Source organism: Corythoichthys intestinalis, chromosome 9 (assembly GCF_030265065.1).
Source record: "Corythoichthys intestinalis isolate RoL2023-P3 chromosome 9, ASM3026506v1, whole genome shotgun sequence".
Taxonomy (NCBI): Eukaryota; Metazoa; Chordata; class Actinopteri; order Syngnathiformes; family Syngnathidae; genus Corythoichthys; species Corythoichthys intestinalis.
The window spans coordinates 31727537-31742391 of NC_080403.1; the positions used below are offsets into that span (position 1 = coordinate 31727537).

Below are 14855 nucleotides of genomic sequence, written 5' to 3' on the forward strand. Positions count from 1 at the left end.
TGGTCGGTAAAACGAGGTGATTTTTTTTCTTCAGTATGTCAATATTCTTACCACAATGTGCTGCTAAAGTTTAAATAAAAGTACTTACCCGGAAGAGGGCATTTGGGGCTTACCTTCCATTTGGCCCGAGCGAAGTTCTTCTCTATTTGCGCGCATACGTTTTCCTTGATGTTTTTATCTGAAGCTGCACCACCTGAGATCCTGTTTTTAAAAAAATGAGGACAGGGAACTTAAAAATTGTCTGTTGTTATTCAATTTCTCTGCTCATGTTTACAAAGAATGAGGTTCATTTGGTCTACACCACCTACCATTCATGATTTATAGCCTCCTGGGCTGTCAATCTCTGGTCTTGATCCACCTCCATCAAACGTGTAACCAGATTCTTTGCTGTCAGGGGGAAATGAATGAAAACTTCAACAAAGGGTTTATTCCTCTGGTGGATGTCAGGATTGATCTTGGAGTTATTTTTCATTCTATTTTTTTACAGGAAAGAATTGCTCACATGGGGTTTTGTGTCTTCAGTATTAAAGTACCTGAATCTGAGATCTCATCCCAGTATGGAGAGTCAAACTCGTAATCGCCTGCAAGGATCTTTCGGAATAGGTTCTTGTCATGATTTTCATAGTCATCTTCATCACTTTCATCATAGAAAGGAGGGTTACCTGACAGTCTAGAGTTGCAAAGACAAAAGAAATTGAAAGTAGTAAGGTGTAAAATTTACATTTATTAATACCTGTTATGTGCGATTAGCAGGCAACCAGTTCAGGGTGTACCCCGTCTCCTGCCCAAAGTCAGCTGGGATAGGCTCCAGCACCATTTGCGTGAGGATAAGCACCACGGGTGATGGATAAAAGGATATATGTGTAACATTTATCTGAGTTGTCCAATAGTGACTTTTTAACCAATATCATGATATTGTCCAACTCCAACAATCTGATACCGATATCAAACCGATACCGATATATGCGGTCTTTCATTTAATGTATCTTTGCTAATTGTATTGTGATGCCCCAATGGATGCTTTAATAATGATAAATGTAACAATTTCAAGGTTTTCCAAATAAATAAACATTCGGTGAAAAATAAGAGAACCACCTCAACTGAAGTTGAGAAATGAAAATAAATGTCCTCTATAAATAATATAAACTTCATTGAGCCTAAATGTTCATAATTAAATAAAAGGAATCATTCACAATTAAATCACGTTTACAATAGTTCCCCCAAAAAGTAACTAGGGGGCGACCTTAGCATTACATATAAAGGCAGGCAATCGTAGTACATGCCAAAGAAATGACAATTCTCAACATGTATTTTACTGGGCTTTATCCCATATTTTTTGTATTTTATTACTTTTCTAGTTTTCTTAGTGACTATTTCTTACTGGTAACGCAGTATTTATATGTATTGACTTTATAATTAATTAAATTTCAGTCAGTTATTGTTTATTTAATTTGTGCCCCATGAATGCAATTGGTCTGCTCACATCCCAAGCATCTTGATTTGGAGAGATCTTGAGGTCAATAAGCATAATTGTTGTGCTAAACTGTGATCAGCTTTGTACGGCAGAAGAATTCTACATTCACTTTGACAGCAACATGCATTTCGGCCCACAACTGATAACGAAAACCCAATGCCGATATTATCCGATAGTGCAGTGGTCCCCAACCGTTTTTACACTGTCTGATGTGGGCCTTTTTTTCACGGACTGGCAATGTGTAGCAGAAAATGACAGTAAATATGAAATAACACGATGGGGTTAAAAACAAACATTAAGTGCTGGAAACATGTAACTCACCATATGCTGAATCAACCTATTTTAAGTCATTCACTCCCAGCCATTTTCACCTGAGCAACGCCCTTCGCTCCCGGCCGTTTTACTGGATTTTGACTGATTTTGCAAGGCCCACAGAAAATTCTGTTCTATTGCTATATACAAACGGAACCCACCAAAAGAAAGATTAGACTCTCTTCTTGCAGCAGAAAAAAAGGTTCATATCTTTTTCCATTCTTTAGAAATCAGCATTAGAAAATAGCTTAATTTGAGCAATTTTCCAATTCCTGATGAAAAAACTGAGACATTGAGCTTTTTGTGAAAGCATACATTTCAAACATAACTTTGACTTATACACAGCTATTTTTTGCTTAATTACATCCCAAACATCTGAATAATGTTTTCCTTTTACAAAATAAGATTAAAAAAAACAAAAAAAACATGACAAATAGAGCTTTTGATCGCAAAGTAACAATTTATTTACACATAACTAAACTATTGAACTGTTGAACTATTTGCGCACATAACAACGAGGAAGGCTCTCGGCTGCTCCCGTGGCTAATCTGATGAGTCCGGAACAAGATCGGTCTCACTTTTTTCATCATGTTCATCATCTCGATCGTTGGTTTCAACCTCTGGCTAAGGAGTAACGCAACGTGAGCTCCGCAGAACGAGTGTGGAACCTGACACTGTTGTGGACGTCACCGTCTGTCTCATCAAGATAGATTTTTTAAAAATCCTTCTTTGACTATGGTTTCGTTTTCTTTTCAAAACACTCCTCCAGTGTCGTTTACTTTTTTTTTTCCCGATCGTTCTCCATATTTTTCTCAAATTCTCAGGCGTCTTCACAAAATCCCTCCAACTTCCGTTTCCGGACTATTTTTCTTCACTTCCTTTCTTGGCCCGAGATGAGTTCTTACCAAATGCGCTACTGACCTCCAGTGGCCAGTTTTATTGCTTTAAAATGGGTTTTGAGCTTTGTGCATTATATTTTAGATAGATTAGAACCTATAGATGCCTCTTGTCAAAAAAATGCAAAAAGGGGATGTGACATATTTATGTCACACTGCTGTTGCCATAGTGTGCACTTCCTGTGGGTGTGGTATTACAGTATAAAAGGAATCTCTGTGATGTTTCGGTGACATATATGCTGAGAAGCACACTGAATAAAGAAGTGTTGTTCCATGCAAGTCTCGGCCTTATATGTACTTAGATTAAGGAAAAAGACATAAAAATACGTTTTTGGGACACTGAAGCAATTAAAAATAGAACGTATTTATATGTTTTTGGGAGCATATGAGTTAACAGCGACTTCTTCTAAAAGTTGACGGCACATATCCTTGATCGCAGGCATAATGAGTTCTTCTCCAAACATGAAAGGTTTCTTGGCTTTAGCGATACAGTTCGCCACGAGGTATGAGGCTCTGAGTGCATTCACTTTTGTTGCCTCGTTTTCTAGCTTTTAGCCACATTTTATGCAGAATGAACTTGGATGTCTTCTCGCTCAGCAGGTGGCCTTTTCACCGTAAAAAAAAAAAAAAAAAAAAAAGACGTCGCTGCCCGCAGCACACAGTCAACAGCAGCTAACGTTACTGTTTACATTAACTGACGCTAGGCTGCTATAGGTGTGCAAACACCCCAGTAATCGCGGCCAACCACTAGAGGGCGAGGTGGTTGGCGAGGACACAAATTTCTACTCATATTAGTCAATAGAGTAGACAGGCATACTGATGTTTCAAGAGGCACAGCCCTTTTTGCGGTCGTTAACAAATTATTTATTACTTCTCTGCGACCCGCTAGCAAATGCGCCACGGAACGGTACTAGTCCCCGGCCCGGTGGTTGGAGATCACTATGAAAGTGGGCTACCCAATAATATTGGACAACTCTAATATTTATCATGGAATGGAAATTCTCTACATTTTGCAGCACTGAACAAGTACTGTAGTGTTATTCTATCACACAGTCCTTCACAAGTAATTCATGAATGTCATAACTCACAGAATGTACATAATGACACCTGTTGCCCAGCAGTCTACAGGTCGACCATATCGCTGTCTGCCGACTACTTCAGGTGCTGGAGAAGAACAAAGAAACTGGATTATGTATTGCCAATAAATGAAAAAAAAAAGTTGTTTTATTTGCCTCTTTATAATCTCACCCAAATACTCTGGTGTCCCACAGGGGTCTTTGATTAATCCATTTTCCAACTTGGCAAGATGAAAGTCACTGATGACTATTTTAGAGTGCTTCAAGCGGTTGTAATAAACCAAGTTCTCCAACTTTAACAGATATAAACGGTGAATATCAGAATCGTGTTAAAAGTGATAGTCAAGGTCAATTTAAAAAAAAGCCATAGGCACTCCCAAAAGTCAAGAAATGCAATCTGCTGGACAGCTCTACATCCTTTTTTCTAACAGTAACACAAAAATCAATCCACTGAAATTTGTTGGATGCAAGGGAGTATGTTTGGTCTTAATATTGGTAGGGACGATATAACAGTATAACCTGCATGTACATTTTTTTGCTGGGGCCGGGACATTACTAAGACCAAATGTATTTGGTGAATGGGGGTCAGGGCTACATTTCTAACCAATATGAACCTCATTCATTGATAGGCTAAATTATTAATGCAAAATAAATCTGTATTGACCTATACTAACTTTCACACTGCAAATTGATAACGTTTTAATCTGATAATTTTTGTTAAATCTAGTCAAATAATTTGTCCATCTTTTTCTTTGAGTGTTAAACGCTAGTTAACGGATTAATGTGTTGGATTCTTCCACTTACTTTAAGTAAACATACATCTAAAAGTTGGTCATTTTTCATCTAAATCAAGAAAAAAAATATTTTAAATAATGTTTTGAACAATATTGTTGAATTAAGAACATTTTTGACAAACAAGTTTTTCTTTAAAGATTAAATATATGAATTTTTTGCTTAAAATAAGTCTGTTAAGCTTATTTTCAGCTAGCTGTTTTTCTTATTTCAAGAAATCTAAGTGAGTATAATCGACTTGTAACAGTAGCAAAATTAGTGGCGTGTCCCCCACCTCCACAACATTGACGTCTTTTTACATTACTTACAGTGGCTGCTGCTGGCGGAAAAAAAAAAACTTCTAATATCTGTCGTTTTTGAAGGGGTTGGGGGAGGCGGCATCTGTTGGGCTGTGAATGCGTGTGTGTGGGGGGGGGGGGTTAAAGTCATCAGCCAATCAAAAGTGTGCTTGAGGGGAAAAATGGACTGGCACATTCAGCGAGTGAAAAGGAGTCAGTGTAAGTCTGAACATAATGAAAGTACTGTAATTCACTTAATGATGGTAGGATTAATTCCATCCTTACAACATATAGGAAGACAATCTATATGACCTATATAACTGAAGTCTTTAAATAATGCAAATAAGGCTGCTTAAAAGTTGGTGGGGATAATTTGATCATCCTGAAAAGTTGGTAGTGTTATGTCCCAACCGTCCCTATGCAAAGCTACGCCCTTGGTTGGATGTCTCCTGATGGTTAAAAATGAATGATTTTAATCTCAACGAGAAGCTCTCAAAGAGAGTTGTGTGTTACCTTGAGATTTCTGTGAACAATGTGCAGAGAGTGGAGGTACGCGACAGCTTCCAAGACCTGGCGCACCACATTGCTGGTGTCCCGCTCTGAGTAATAGCCTTGATCCAAGATCCAGTCAAACACTTCTCTACCTGTTGCACTGAAAGAGGAGATAGATTCTATTAGTATGTAGCACATTTATGACAAGTGTGTATAAATGTAGTACACTAAATTAAACATATATAAAAATTGTGATATTACCATAAAAAAATGGTAAACTATGCGATTAATAAAGATGCTACCCATGAGTACAGTGCAGTTAAAGAATGACAAAAGCCACTAGTATTCCCTTCTGCTCTTCAGACTTACAGTTCAAGAAAAAGGAAGTATTCCTTTTTAGTCTCAAAGACGTCCACCAGCTGGAGAATATTAGGATGCTTCACCCTGAAGGGATCAGTGGTCAGAGTGAGAAACTGTTGGAGGTTATCATCTTTCACTCATTTGATGACAAACAAACTGTGGTTAAATAATGTTACATTTACAAAACTCCATATGCAGAACCAAGCCACATGGAAAAGAAATAGGCTGTGGGAAAACTAGTTTTTTTTTTTTAAAAAAGATCGTTGCTTCAAGTTTATGTTTAATGTACTAAGTAGGTTTGCTATTACATTTTACTACTAAGCAAGCATATTGAATACAACATCACTGTCATTTATAGTTCTGATAAATACCTAAACTATATAAGCTTTTTCAAATTCACTTAGGATCTTATATCTGGTTTACACAAGTTTCAGAAAAATAAGATAAATTATTACAAAATTTGTATGTACAGTATGTTTATCATTTCCATGTAGGAGTATATAATCAATTTTAATATTTTAATCAAAAATAGCTCATGAGAAAAACTTGACAAATTGAAAACTCCAAATAAAGTCAGGACTCAATGATTAGCAGCATGCTTTACAATCAGCAGGATTAAAAAGCTCCTGCTTGTCAGGAGCACAATTGTGCTTTCAACTAATGATTAACAATATTAAATTAGATTTGAATGAGGGACTCCTCAGCTCACTAATTGCATTTTCCAGCAATTAGTCTTTTCCTATCATAATAATAAACTGCATGTTACTTTCTTGCTGCCGATTAAAATGTAAACAAATATGAGCGAGTGAGAGGTACTAACTCTAAAGTTGTCAGTTATAGGGGATATATTCATAAACGCGCTATGATATTTTTCACTAAACAGCAGGGGTTGGCGCATGTTCCTTCCCCAATCTTGTAGTTACGCATCACCATTTTCTAAGTCTAATTACACTACAAGTTCAAGGGGGTATTTAAAAAAAAAAAAAAAAAAAAAAGCAGTACAGTTTAAGCAGAGACAATGAATACAAAACAGTAGTTAGTTAAAATATAGGAACTCACATCTTCAAAATGAGGATTTCATTTTTGGCAGCTTTGCGCACCTTTCTTCCATCCTTCTTCAGAAACTTTTTACATGTGTACATTCTGGTTGAATTTTTGTCCTTGGCCCTGAATAGCTCACAGAACTCTTCCCTGTAAACAATTAGTTCATGGAGATGAGAAAGAACGTGGCACAGTAGAACTTGTAAAGATGAAAACCACTGAATTTTAAAATTTGAATTTTGTCCTAAATGTTAGGAAACAGTTGACTTATCATGCATGACAATCTTGAGAGACACTTCAGCTCATTGAGCACCTAACGCATTACCTTCCTGGGTTTTATTTTGTATATGGTACAGATGCGAATGCAGGTGCATACAGCAGACTTCATAATCATATTGACGGGACGTGGGAAGTAGGGGGCCGTCCCACACTCCACTTCACTCGATTGAAGTCGGTCGCAGTTATTCTCAAACACATGCAGTGATCCAACGTCGGATTTAGGTTGAAAAAGTACTAAAGCTGTACCGCATACAAGTAGGAAGGATTGTCTTTGGAGTTATTTGTTCGAGGATTAAAGATAATTATTATACTTTTTGTACCATGCATGCATTTTGAAACGTTGTGAAAAAAATCAATGGGAGAAATTAACCACTACGGCATTGGCGTCATAATTCGCAATATTTGCGTAAAATAAATGCTAACTGCCCGTGTTTTTTGCTTTTAACCAAGTTTCGAGACTGTTTTACATCCATATCTATAAAGAATTCAGGGATTTAAGCATTTTTTGACAAAAATATTCAACATAAAAAGCTCTTTGTTATGATAAGGCGGCGCCATAGTGGCTTATAGACAAGCAGCACATTCGACATATTTACATAAAATAAATGCTAACTGCCGTTTTTTTTTTTTTTTTTTGCTTTTAACCAAGACCCGAGACTGTTTTACGTCCATATCTATAAATAATTCAGGCAATTAAGCATTTATTCATAAGAATTTTCAACATAAAAAGCTTTTTGTCTGTGTTTCCACTTGGTCAGCTTTGACCGAGACAGGCCCCCTATTAATCGGCCCCGCGCCCCGTGTCCCATCAGTATATTATGAAGTCTATGGCAGGTGTATCCTGATTGTCATGCATTTCTTTGTTCGAGGAATTTAACAGACATTAATATTAATTAACCAGACACATTAAACGTACTAGTCTGGCACAAAATATTACTATCAGATTGTTATCACCAATAAAATGTTGAGATTTACTCAGAATCAGATTGCAAAGGAAATTGTGGTATTATAAAACAGGTTTGTAAGGTTTTTAGTGAAGAGCTTTTTGAACAACAAATAGACAAATTTGTATATGATATGGAAACAGATTAGCTATGAATAAATTAAAATTATTTCGCAGGAGGGAAAAAAAACTAAAAATAAATCCTGTCAGAGCTGAGTGTCCACTTCACAGTATTCAAAGATGTCACAAAAATAATATTGTACATATTTACAGTACTCACGATTTAACAATTTGACCCATGTCATATTTGTCTGTCACGTCTGAAGGACTGTGGTAATCCTTCTTTTCTCCAATTGTTAAACAGCCGAAGGGCATGGCCACTCCTGACCTGTATTAACAAATAAAGACAGGAGAAAATAATCGGGAAAAAAAAGTATGCGGTGAACTCTTTTCTCATCTGCGGCAAGGATATGTTCACTGTACTTAATGTGAGTGGGTGACCTTTGCTGGGTCTGCATCTCTTCGTGTCACTTTCACTATAGCATCCATGTGATAAATGCAAACTCAGCAAACTCGTTTAAAAAGAGCAAAAGAGCATTTTTACAATGTTTCTGACAGAGGATGCAAGGAAATAAAGTCTACAGGAAGGAAAAATCATTATATCAACAGTAAACTATAACGGTGCATGGATAGTATCATTTTCTTCAAGAGGGCAAATATAAAACAAAAATCTGCTTTGTGAAAAGGTCAAGTACAGATATATCAAAGTTCAGTCCAAATTTAATTTGTCCCTTTTGCGAGTGAAGTCAGCAAAAGCCAGATTCTCGGATGTTTCAATGAGATTATCCTGAGTGGTTATTTTGTGGGATGGGATTTGTAAACTGATTTTTCTTCCAACATCAGAAAACAATTGAGGTCAAAAATCTTAATTGGTTTTTCAAATTTTGTGCTTTTCTAAAGCACTTGAAGAAAAAAATATGTTTCCGATTGTATACGGGCAACACCGGGGTCGACAGAGCCACAAACTATGTGACTGTGACATGAATTGAAACACGACCAGTAAGTGACCTGTAATTTGCACAGATAATAGAGGCAAAGCATTTAAAACCTATGTGTATCACCGAGGCCGGCCCAGCCTATATGCAGACTATGCAGCTGCTTAGGGCCACCACTAGGGGGCCCCCAATCTGGCAACCTCATTTTATACGTTGTTAATAGAGCATTGTGAATAATGTAGCGCGCATTGCCGTTTATCCATGCAAACATCCTTTTTCTTGTCATTAAAATCTGGCAACCTGGGGAGTGACGTTGAACCTGCTTTGCGATGATTGGTGCTCAAACTTGCTTGGAAAATTGATGCGCAAATACGTGAAGAGAATTTATCCTTCTGAAGCAGAGAAACGAATGAAAGAAGAAAATTGGAGAAGAAAAGAAACAACAGTATCAAGGTAATAGAGCATGTTGTTGTTGTTTTTGTGCAAGACACTCCGACTTTAACGTTGTTGTCAGCTGAGCTTGTCAATATGTTGTACTGGTAATTGCCATTAGCCGTGGGGCGAAGGCCCGGAGCGAATCAAGTAAAGCGAGCAAGTTGTCACATGTCGGCAACGGCAAATGTATGGCTTCCACTGATTGTAGTAAAACGAAATATTGACATAATATGTATTTGGACTGGAGAGCGATGATATAGGCTACATCTACACTAGGACGGATAGTTGCCTTAAACATGTATTTTATTTGTACTATACCACACATCGGCTACATTAGTATGCCTATTATTCGGATTAGTTGTTAGACTGCTAATGTAGGCGGTTAATGTTACCCGCCGCCTACGCGCCACTTAATATGGACTGCTGTCACCGTACAACATTCAGATACTCAGCAAGGGACGTCATGCCGTCGCTGTTTTTAGTGCGGCATGACAGCATTGTAAACAATGGAGGCCGACAATCACGTCGTGGCATTCCTGCTCTTTTCTTTTCCACACATTTTTCTTGAACCTTCAAACTACGTCTCAATAATATGCTTCAATTCAGTGCCCATTTGGGGTCCTCCCATCACGGATGAGGTGGAGATGAGCGTTTTCTCCAGAGCTCATCTCCCGAGTTGTCTACGATCAGCCAGCTGTTGCCACTTCCGGGATCGCCACTTTTATGCACAAGCAGTACAGTCCTGGTTGCTGCTTCCAGGAAATATACTCAGCGCCACACCATATGCTTCTATTTGTTATTTTCCAAGTGGTGAGAGCACAACTGAGCATCCATCGTAACATCCCAAGTAATGATGTCAGGCTTCGGTTGTTTTATAATGATTTATTTCAATCACAAGCCCTTGTGTATCACCTAACATGAAGCAGAATTCTGCTAAGTCCCCTAAAGGCATCATGAAAGGCTTTTTTTTTTTTTTTTTAATGACGCTCTGCCAACATGGGGTTACCATTATGGCACCATTTGCGCTAAAAATTCTCGGTTCCCTTTAAGCATTATCACCCCCTCATTCTGTTATGGACCAACAACAATCAATAGCTGGCAGTGCTTTAATACTTTGTGTGACCTACCTACTACAGTAGACCTACATAAGTGTAGCATTTTAAAATTAACGAGTGTTCAATTAATATAAAATATGGGGTCTATACATCAAAGACACCTCCCTTCCTCATGACTTTTACTTTTGGGAATTGTAAATAACGTACCGCACGAATGCTATTTTTAGACCACAAGGCTGCGTGACGTCACCATCGTAAACCGGAAGGGGGTCAACATAAAAGCACGCTCGCATACAACCCATGCTAGTATTGCTTGTTTTCTGCCGGTAATCTTTCAAAAAAGAACATGCGGAGTAAACACTGCTGCTATGGAACTTGTAGAAACGACTCTAGATATTAAGACATTTGAAGGATGTTTTCTTCATACGTTTCCCGAAGCAAAAAAACTCAGAGGAAAAATATGTACAATGGATCCTCTTGTGCGGACGCTCAAAAGACCAATTTAACGACAGCAAGGTGAAGCCATTCACCTTCATATGTAGTAAACGTTTTGTTGAGGGCCATGGTCCTACAGATGACAATGCTGATCCATTGCCTACCACAGCCTGCCCTGAAGAGTTAAGCAATAGATATTTTTACTTATTTTTTTAGCGTGGCGTTTTGCTGTGCTGCTTCTGCCTGCTAATGACCTGAAAAAAATTAAAATGGTATATTACTGCCACTGTTGTTACCTTTTCTGTTGTAAAGAAACAACTTTAGTAAGGGGGAAGGTAAAATAAATTAATAGAATTCATATTTGTTATCAATGAAAAAATTAAAAGTGTTCGTTGGCTGTCGCTGAGTAACATTTGCGATCGCTAAGATAGCCAGAGATGTAAGACAACCAGAGGATATAATATATAACAAAGACAGGGCATATGGTGGTAAATGATAGCTTGTTGAAACAGGAGAATGTCTTTTGTCAGGGGCGTAAGGCAATCCACACAAGAAAAAGGTGTTGATTAAAAAGCAACCTCTTAATCAGGTCGTCTCTTTTTCCTGTCTTTTTCAGCCCTCGACACTCAAGCCATCTCTTTACCAGCTAATTTGGCACCAGGTACATCATTTTCAGACAGAACTGGTAGGTTTAGCTCAGTAAACATCTCGTTCATACACTATTTACATGCATCTAGCATCAGGGACAAATGCAAGGTTGACCCCTCTAGCAACAGCTGATAACTTCATGAATATTAATGAGCAAAGGTGACGTGTTACGTGCGGTACGCTATAAAACAGTAATTCAGAGTTAAAGTTAACTTGAGGCTAACTTCAGCTTTTGTTTGTACTCTGTCAATATATTTAAAGCTTTAGGATTATTTCTCCTGCTCCAAATATTGAACTACATCTTCAGGAACAATTCAATATCATTGCGGTACTCTAACTAGTGAAATTATCAAATTATTAGCTCGATGCAATAAATCAACATCAGTGACTTTTAGAAAACATTCATTTAATGTTATTTTTCAAAACCCATTCCTTCGACCCGCCTCCATCTCCACACTCTTCCTGGCTCAGCAACTCACTGAACTGCTGACTACTAGAAGCCATAGCTGATTTACTGAAGTGAAGTTAAACATTGCTGAGCCTCAGCATTTACAAACGACATTTTATACAAACCTTTGCCCATGAGCAAGATGAAAAGCCTTTTTATCCATGTTTACGATAGCAAAGGAAACAAAACATTTTAGCCGCAAAAGGTCAAAGTAAATTTCACCAAACTAATACTGACATTTTGCTTCAGTTAGGTTTTATTTTTTGTGAATGGTGTTTTAAGCTGAAGGTTGAGTTTCTGCTATAGAAAAGAAGAGCAGACTCACAGGAAATGACCAAATATAAAGTTTTAATTCCAATGCACTTGGAGATCTTTGACTGTCAACTTCTGGTAAAGTGTAAAACAGTTTTTCACTCATTTACTGCACCATGTACAGTATGGGGCGCCGTTTGTAAAGCAGCACGTGCTGATAATTACAGCAACATTTTCTCATATTTAGCGCCACACATTTTTGAAAACGTGATGTGAAATTTTTAGAATCACTTTTTTTTGCACATTTACAAAATTATTTTGCAACTTAAATATTCATTTTTAAATAAGAGGTTTTGTACCTGAATGTTTAAATCCAGAACCAGATATTTAATAATTTAAATCCTAAATTTATATGCTATATCCTAAACGCTAAATCTGGAGACAGTTGGAACTAAATATTTAGCTTAATATGCAAATTCACGCAACTGGAGACCGGAAGTAACAAAATAGAAGCTGGAGCACACAAAATACTCTTTAAATAGTTTCGCCTAAATGTGTATTTTACCTATATATTGTTATTATCGCAATGACTCATGTCTAAAAGCGGTAACACACCAGCAACGTGAACGTCGCGTCAACGATCCCGCCGCAATAACGCACCAGTGACGCTCGGCGTCAATTTCTATAGGACGCGTTTCACGAGCAGCGCGTCTGTGGAGCGGCTCGATCGGTTCACGCGAGGATTGCAAATCGCGCGAGAATAGCGGGTATTTAAAGGTAATAAAACAACAACACTTTACCTTTCAGACCCCGCATATTGGCCAGCTTTCTTTTTGATAGAAAGAAGAAAAAATAAGTCATGTGCTAAAGCAAAAAACAATCCCAATGACAAAGATTCTAACATGTATTTTACAAATTAAATGCCTCAATCATTTTTTTTTTCCTTATGAACATTTTTCTAAGCTTTATTGATGTTTTTTCTAAAGTTAAAGCACCATGCAGAAATTAATAAATTTAATTGTGTAGCAGGATTTGTGTATTATTTGTATTAATTACAGGTGTTTTAGCTCATTTCAATTTATTTTATTTATATAGTTAGTTACGATTGCATATTATTTTGAAAATCGACCGGATCCACCGTATTTTTACATGAGTGACTTCCGGCCTGCCCGATCCTACCTAGTAGTATTGACGCAGGGGGGGCGCGTCACGCGTCAAATAAGAAACTCTGCTGTTCTTTTCGCGCGCGACGCGTTGAGCGCTTCTGGGACGCGTCCGACACGTGGCCGCACTGCGACTCGTGTGCATTGGCTGATTGGCTTTAACGGCCGTGTTTCACTGCGTTATCGCGGCGGGATCGTTGACGCGACGTTGACGTTTCTAGTGTGTTACCGCCTTCAGAGCAGACTGCCACCGTTGAGTAGGTTCTATTCATTTTAAAGCAACGTAAACAGACAGTCTGAGCTGCTCCACCAGCTTTTATTTTGTTACTTCCGGTCTCCAGTCATGTGAATTTGCGTATTAAGCTACATATTTATTTCCGAACGTTACCTAATTTAACATTTAGGATATAGGATATGAATTTAAGATTTAAATTGAATATTTCGTTCTGGATTGAAAGAAGCAGGTAAAAATACATATTTAAGTTGCGAAATAATGTTGTGAATGTGCAAAAAAAAAAATGTGACTGTAAAAATTTTGCACCATCTTAAACACTGTGTGGCGCTAAATGTGAGAAAATGTCATAATTTTCAGCATGTACTGCTTTACAAACGGCGCACCATTGTACAGTTCCCTTTGATCTGTTCCCTGCGGTTTGGGAACCTCACTTAAGATGGCCGTATACATTGCACAGTCCTCTTTGCAGGGCACTTCAAGGCAATCGGAACACAGCTCTAATTGAACTTCCTGGCTGGGTCTTCATCAGGTGTGTCATCTGGGTTAATAGCCTGAGTGGGGGCACCTGGTACTCCCTGGCTGCTTTTCACATTGAATTTTTGCAAGACTCCCAGGAGTTGACAACAAACCCACACATGTGAAAACATCGTTCAATCATTGAACAAAACGGTCTGGGCGACGTAACGTGTTAAAATACTGTTCATAATGATTTCTTTTATCCAATTACAAGCGTTCACAGGAAATTTGGAGCATTAGAGGCTTCTGAAGCAACAATGATTTCATCAGAACATTTTTGCCATTGTACAGGAATTAAGATGACTTAGCAAGAAGGCTATACGTCGGAGAGCTATACGCGTCCATAGCTATACAAAGACTATGATGCTAACCAGACAACATTTCCCATAATGCCTTTGGCTACGGAAGCCCGTTACGTGCACAAAGGTGTGTGATTTCAAAATGGCGTACCGTACGTATGCTATTTTTAGACCGTGACGTCGCATCGTAAAGCGGAAGTAAAGCAGAAGTGGGACATTATAGACCTCGCATAGAAACCATGTTAATTCTGCTACTTTTCTCCGGTAAACTTTCAAAAACAAACATACCGATTGTGGCATGTAACCACAGCCACAGGGTAATGTTACGACGGCGTGACGTCATGGCCGTAAAGTGTGTTTCTGGAGGGAAGAGTGCTGCGTTAGGATAACGGCGACTTACAATAAACAGCAGTGAGCACACAGTCAGTTTC

The 14855-nt window shown here is 38.1% G+C and overlaps 1 protein-coding gene across 2 annotated transcripts in view; it reads right to left on the reverse strand.

Moving 5' to 3' along the window:
- The window catches only part of camkvb (CaM kinase-like vesicle-associated b), a 55015-nt gene that overhangs the window by 1734 nt on the left and 38426 nt on the right, over window positions 1-14855 (reverse strand). For both annotated transcript variants that reach the window (XM_057846422.1, XM_057846423.1), the window contains 9 exons: window positions 8224-8331; window positions 6740-6871; window positions 5690-5764; window positions 5342-5480; window positions 3931-4051; window positions 3771-3846; window positions 534-670; window positions 309-387; window positions 114-201 (listed from right to left, as the gene is read on the reverse strand). In XM_057846422.1, the coding sequence (XP_057702405.1) occupies window positions 114-201; window positions 309-387; window positions 534-670; window positions 3771-3846; window positions 3931-4051; window positions 5342-5480; window positions 5690-5764; window positions 6740-6871; window positions 8224-8318 (942 nt within the window). In that variant the 5' untranslated portion in view covers window positions 8319-8331. The remainder of the gene's footprint in view (window positions 1-113; window positions 202-308; window positions 388-533; window positions 671-3770; window positions 3847-3930; window positions 4052-5341; window positions 5481-5689; window positions 5765-6739; window positions 6872-8223; window positions 8332-14855) is intronic.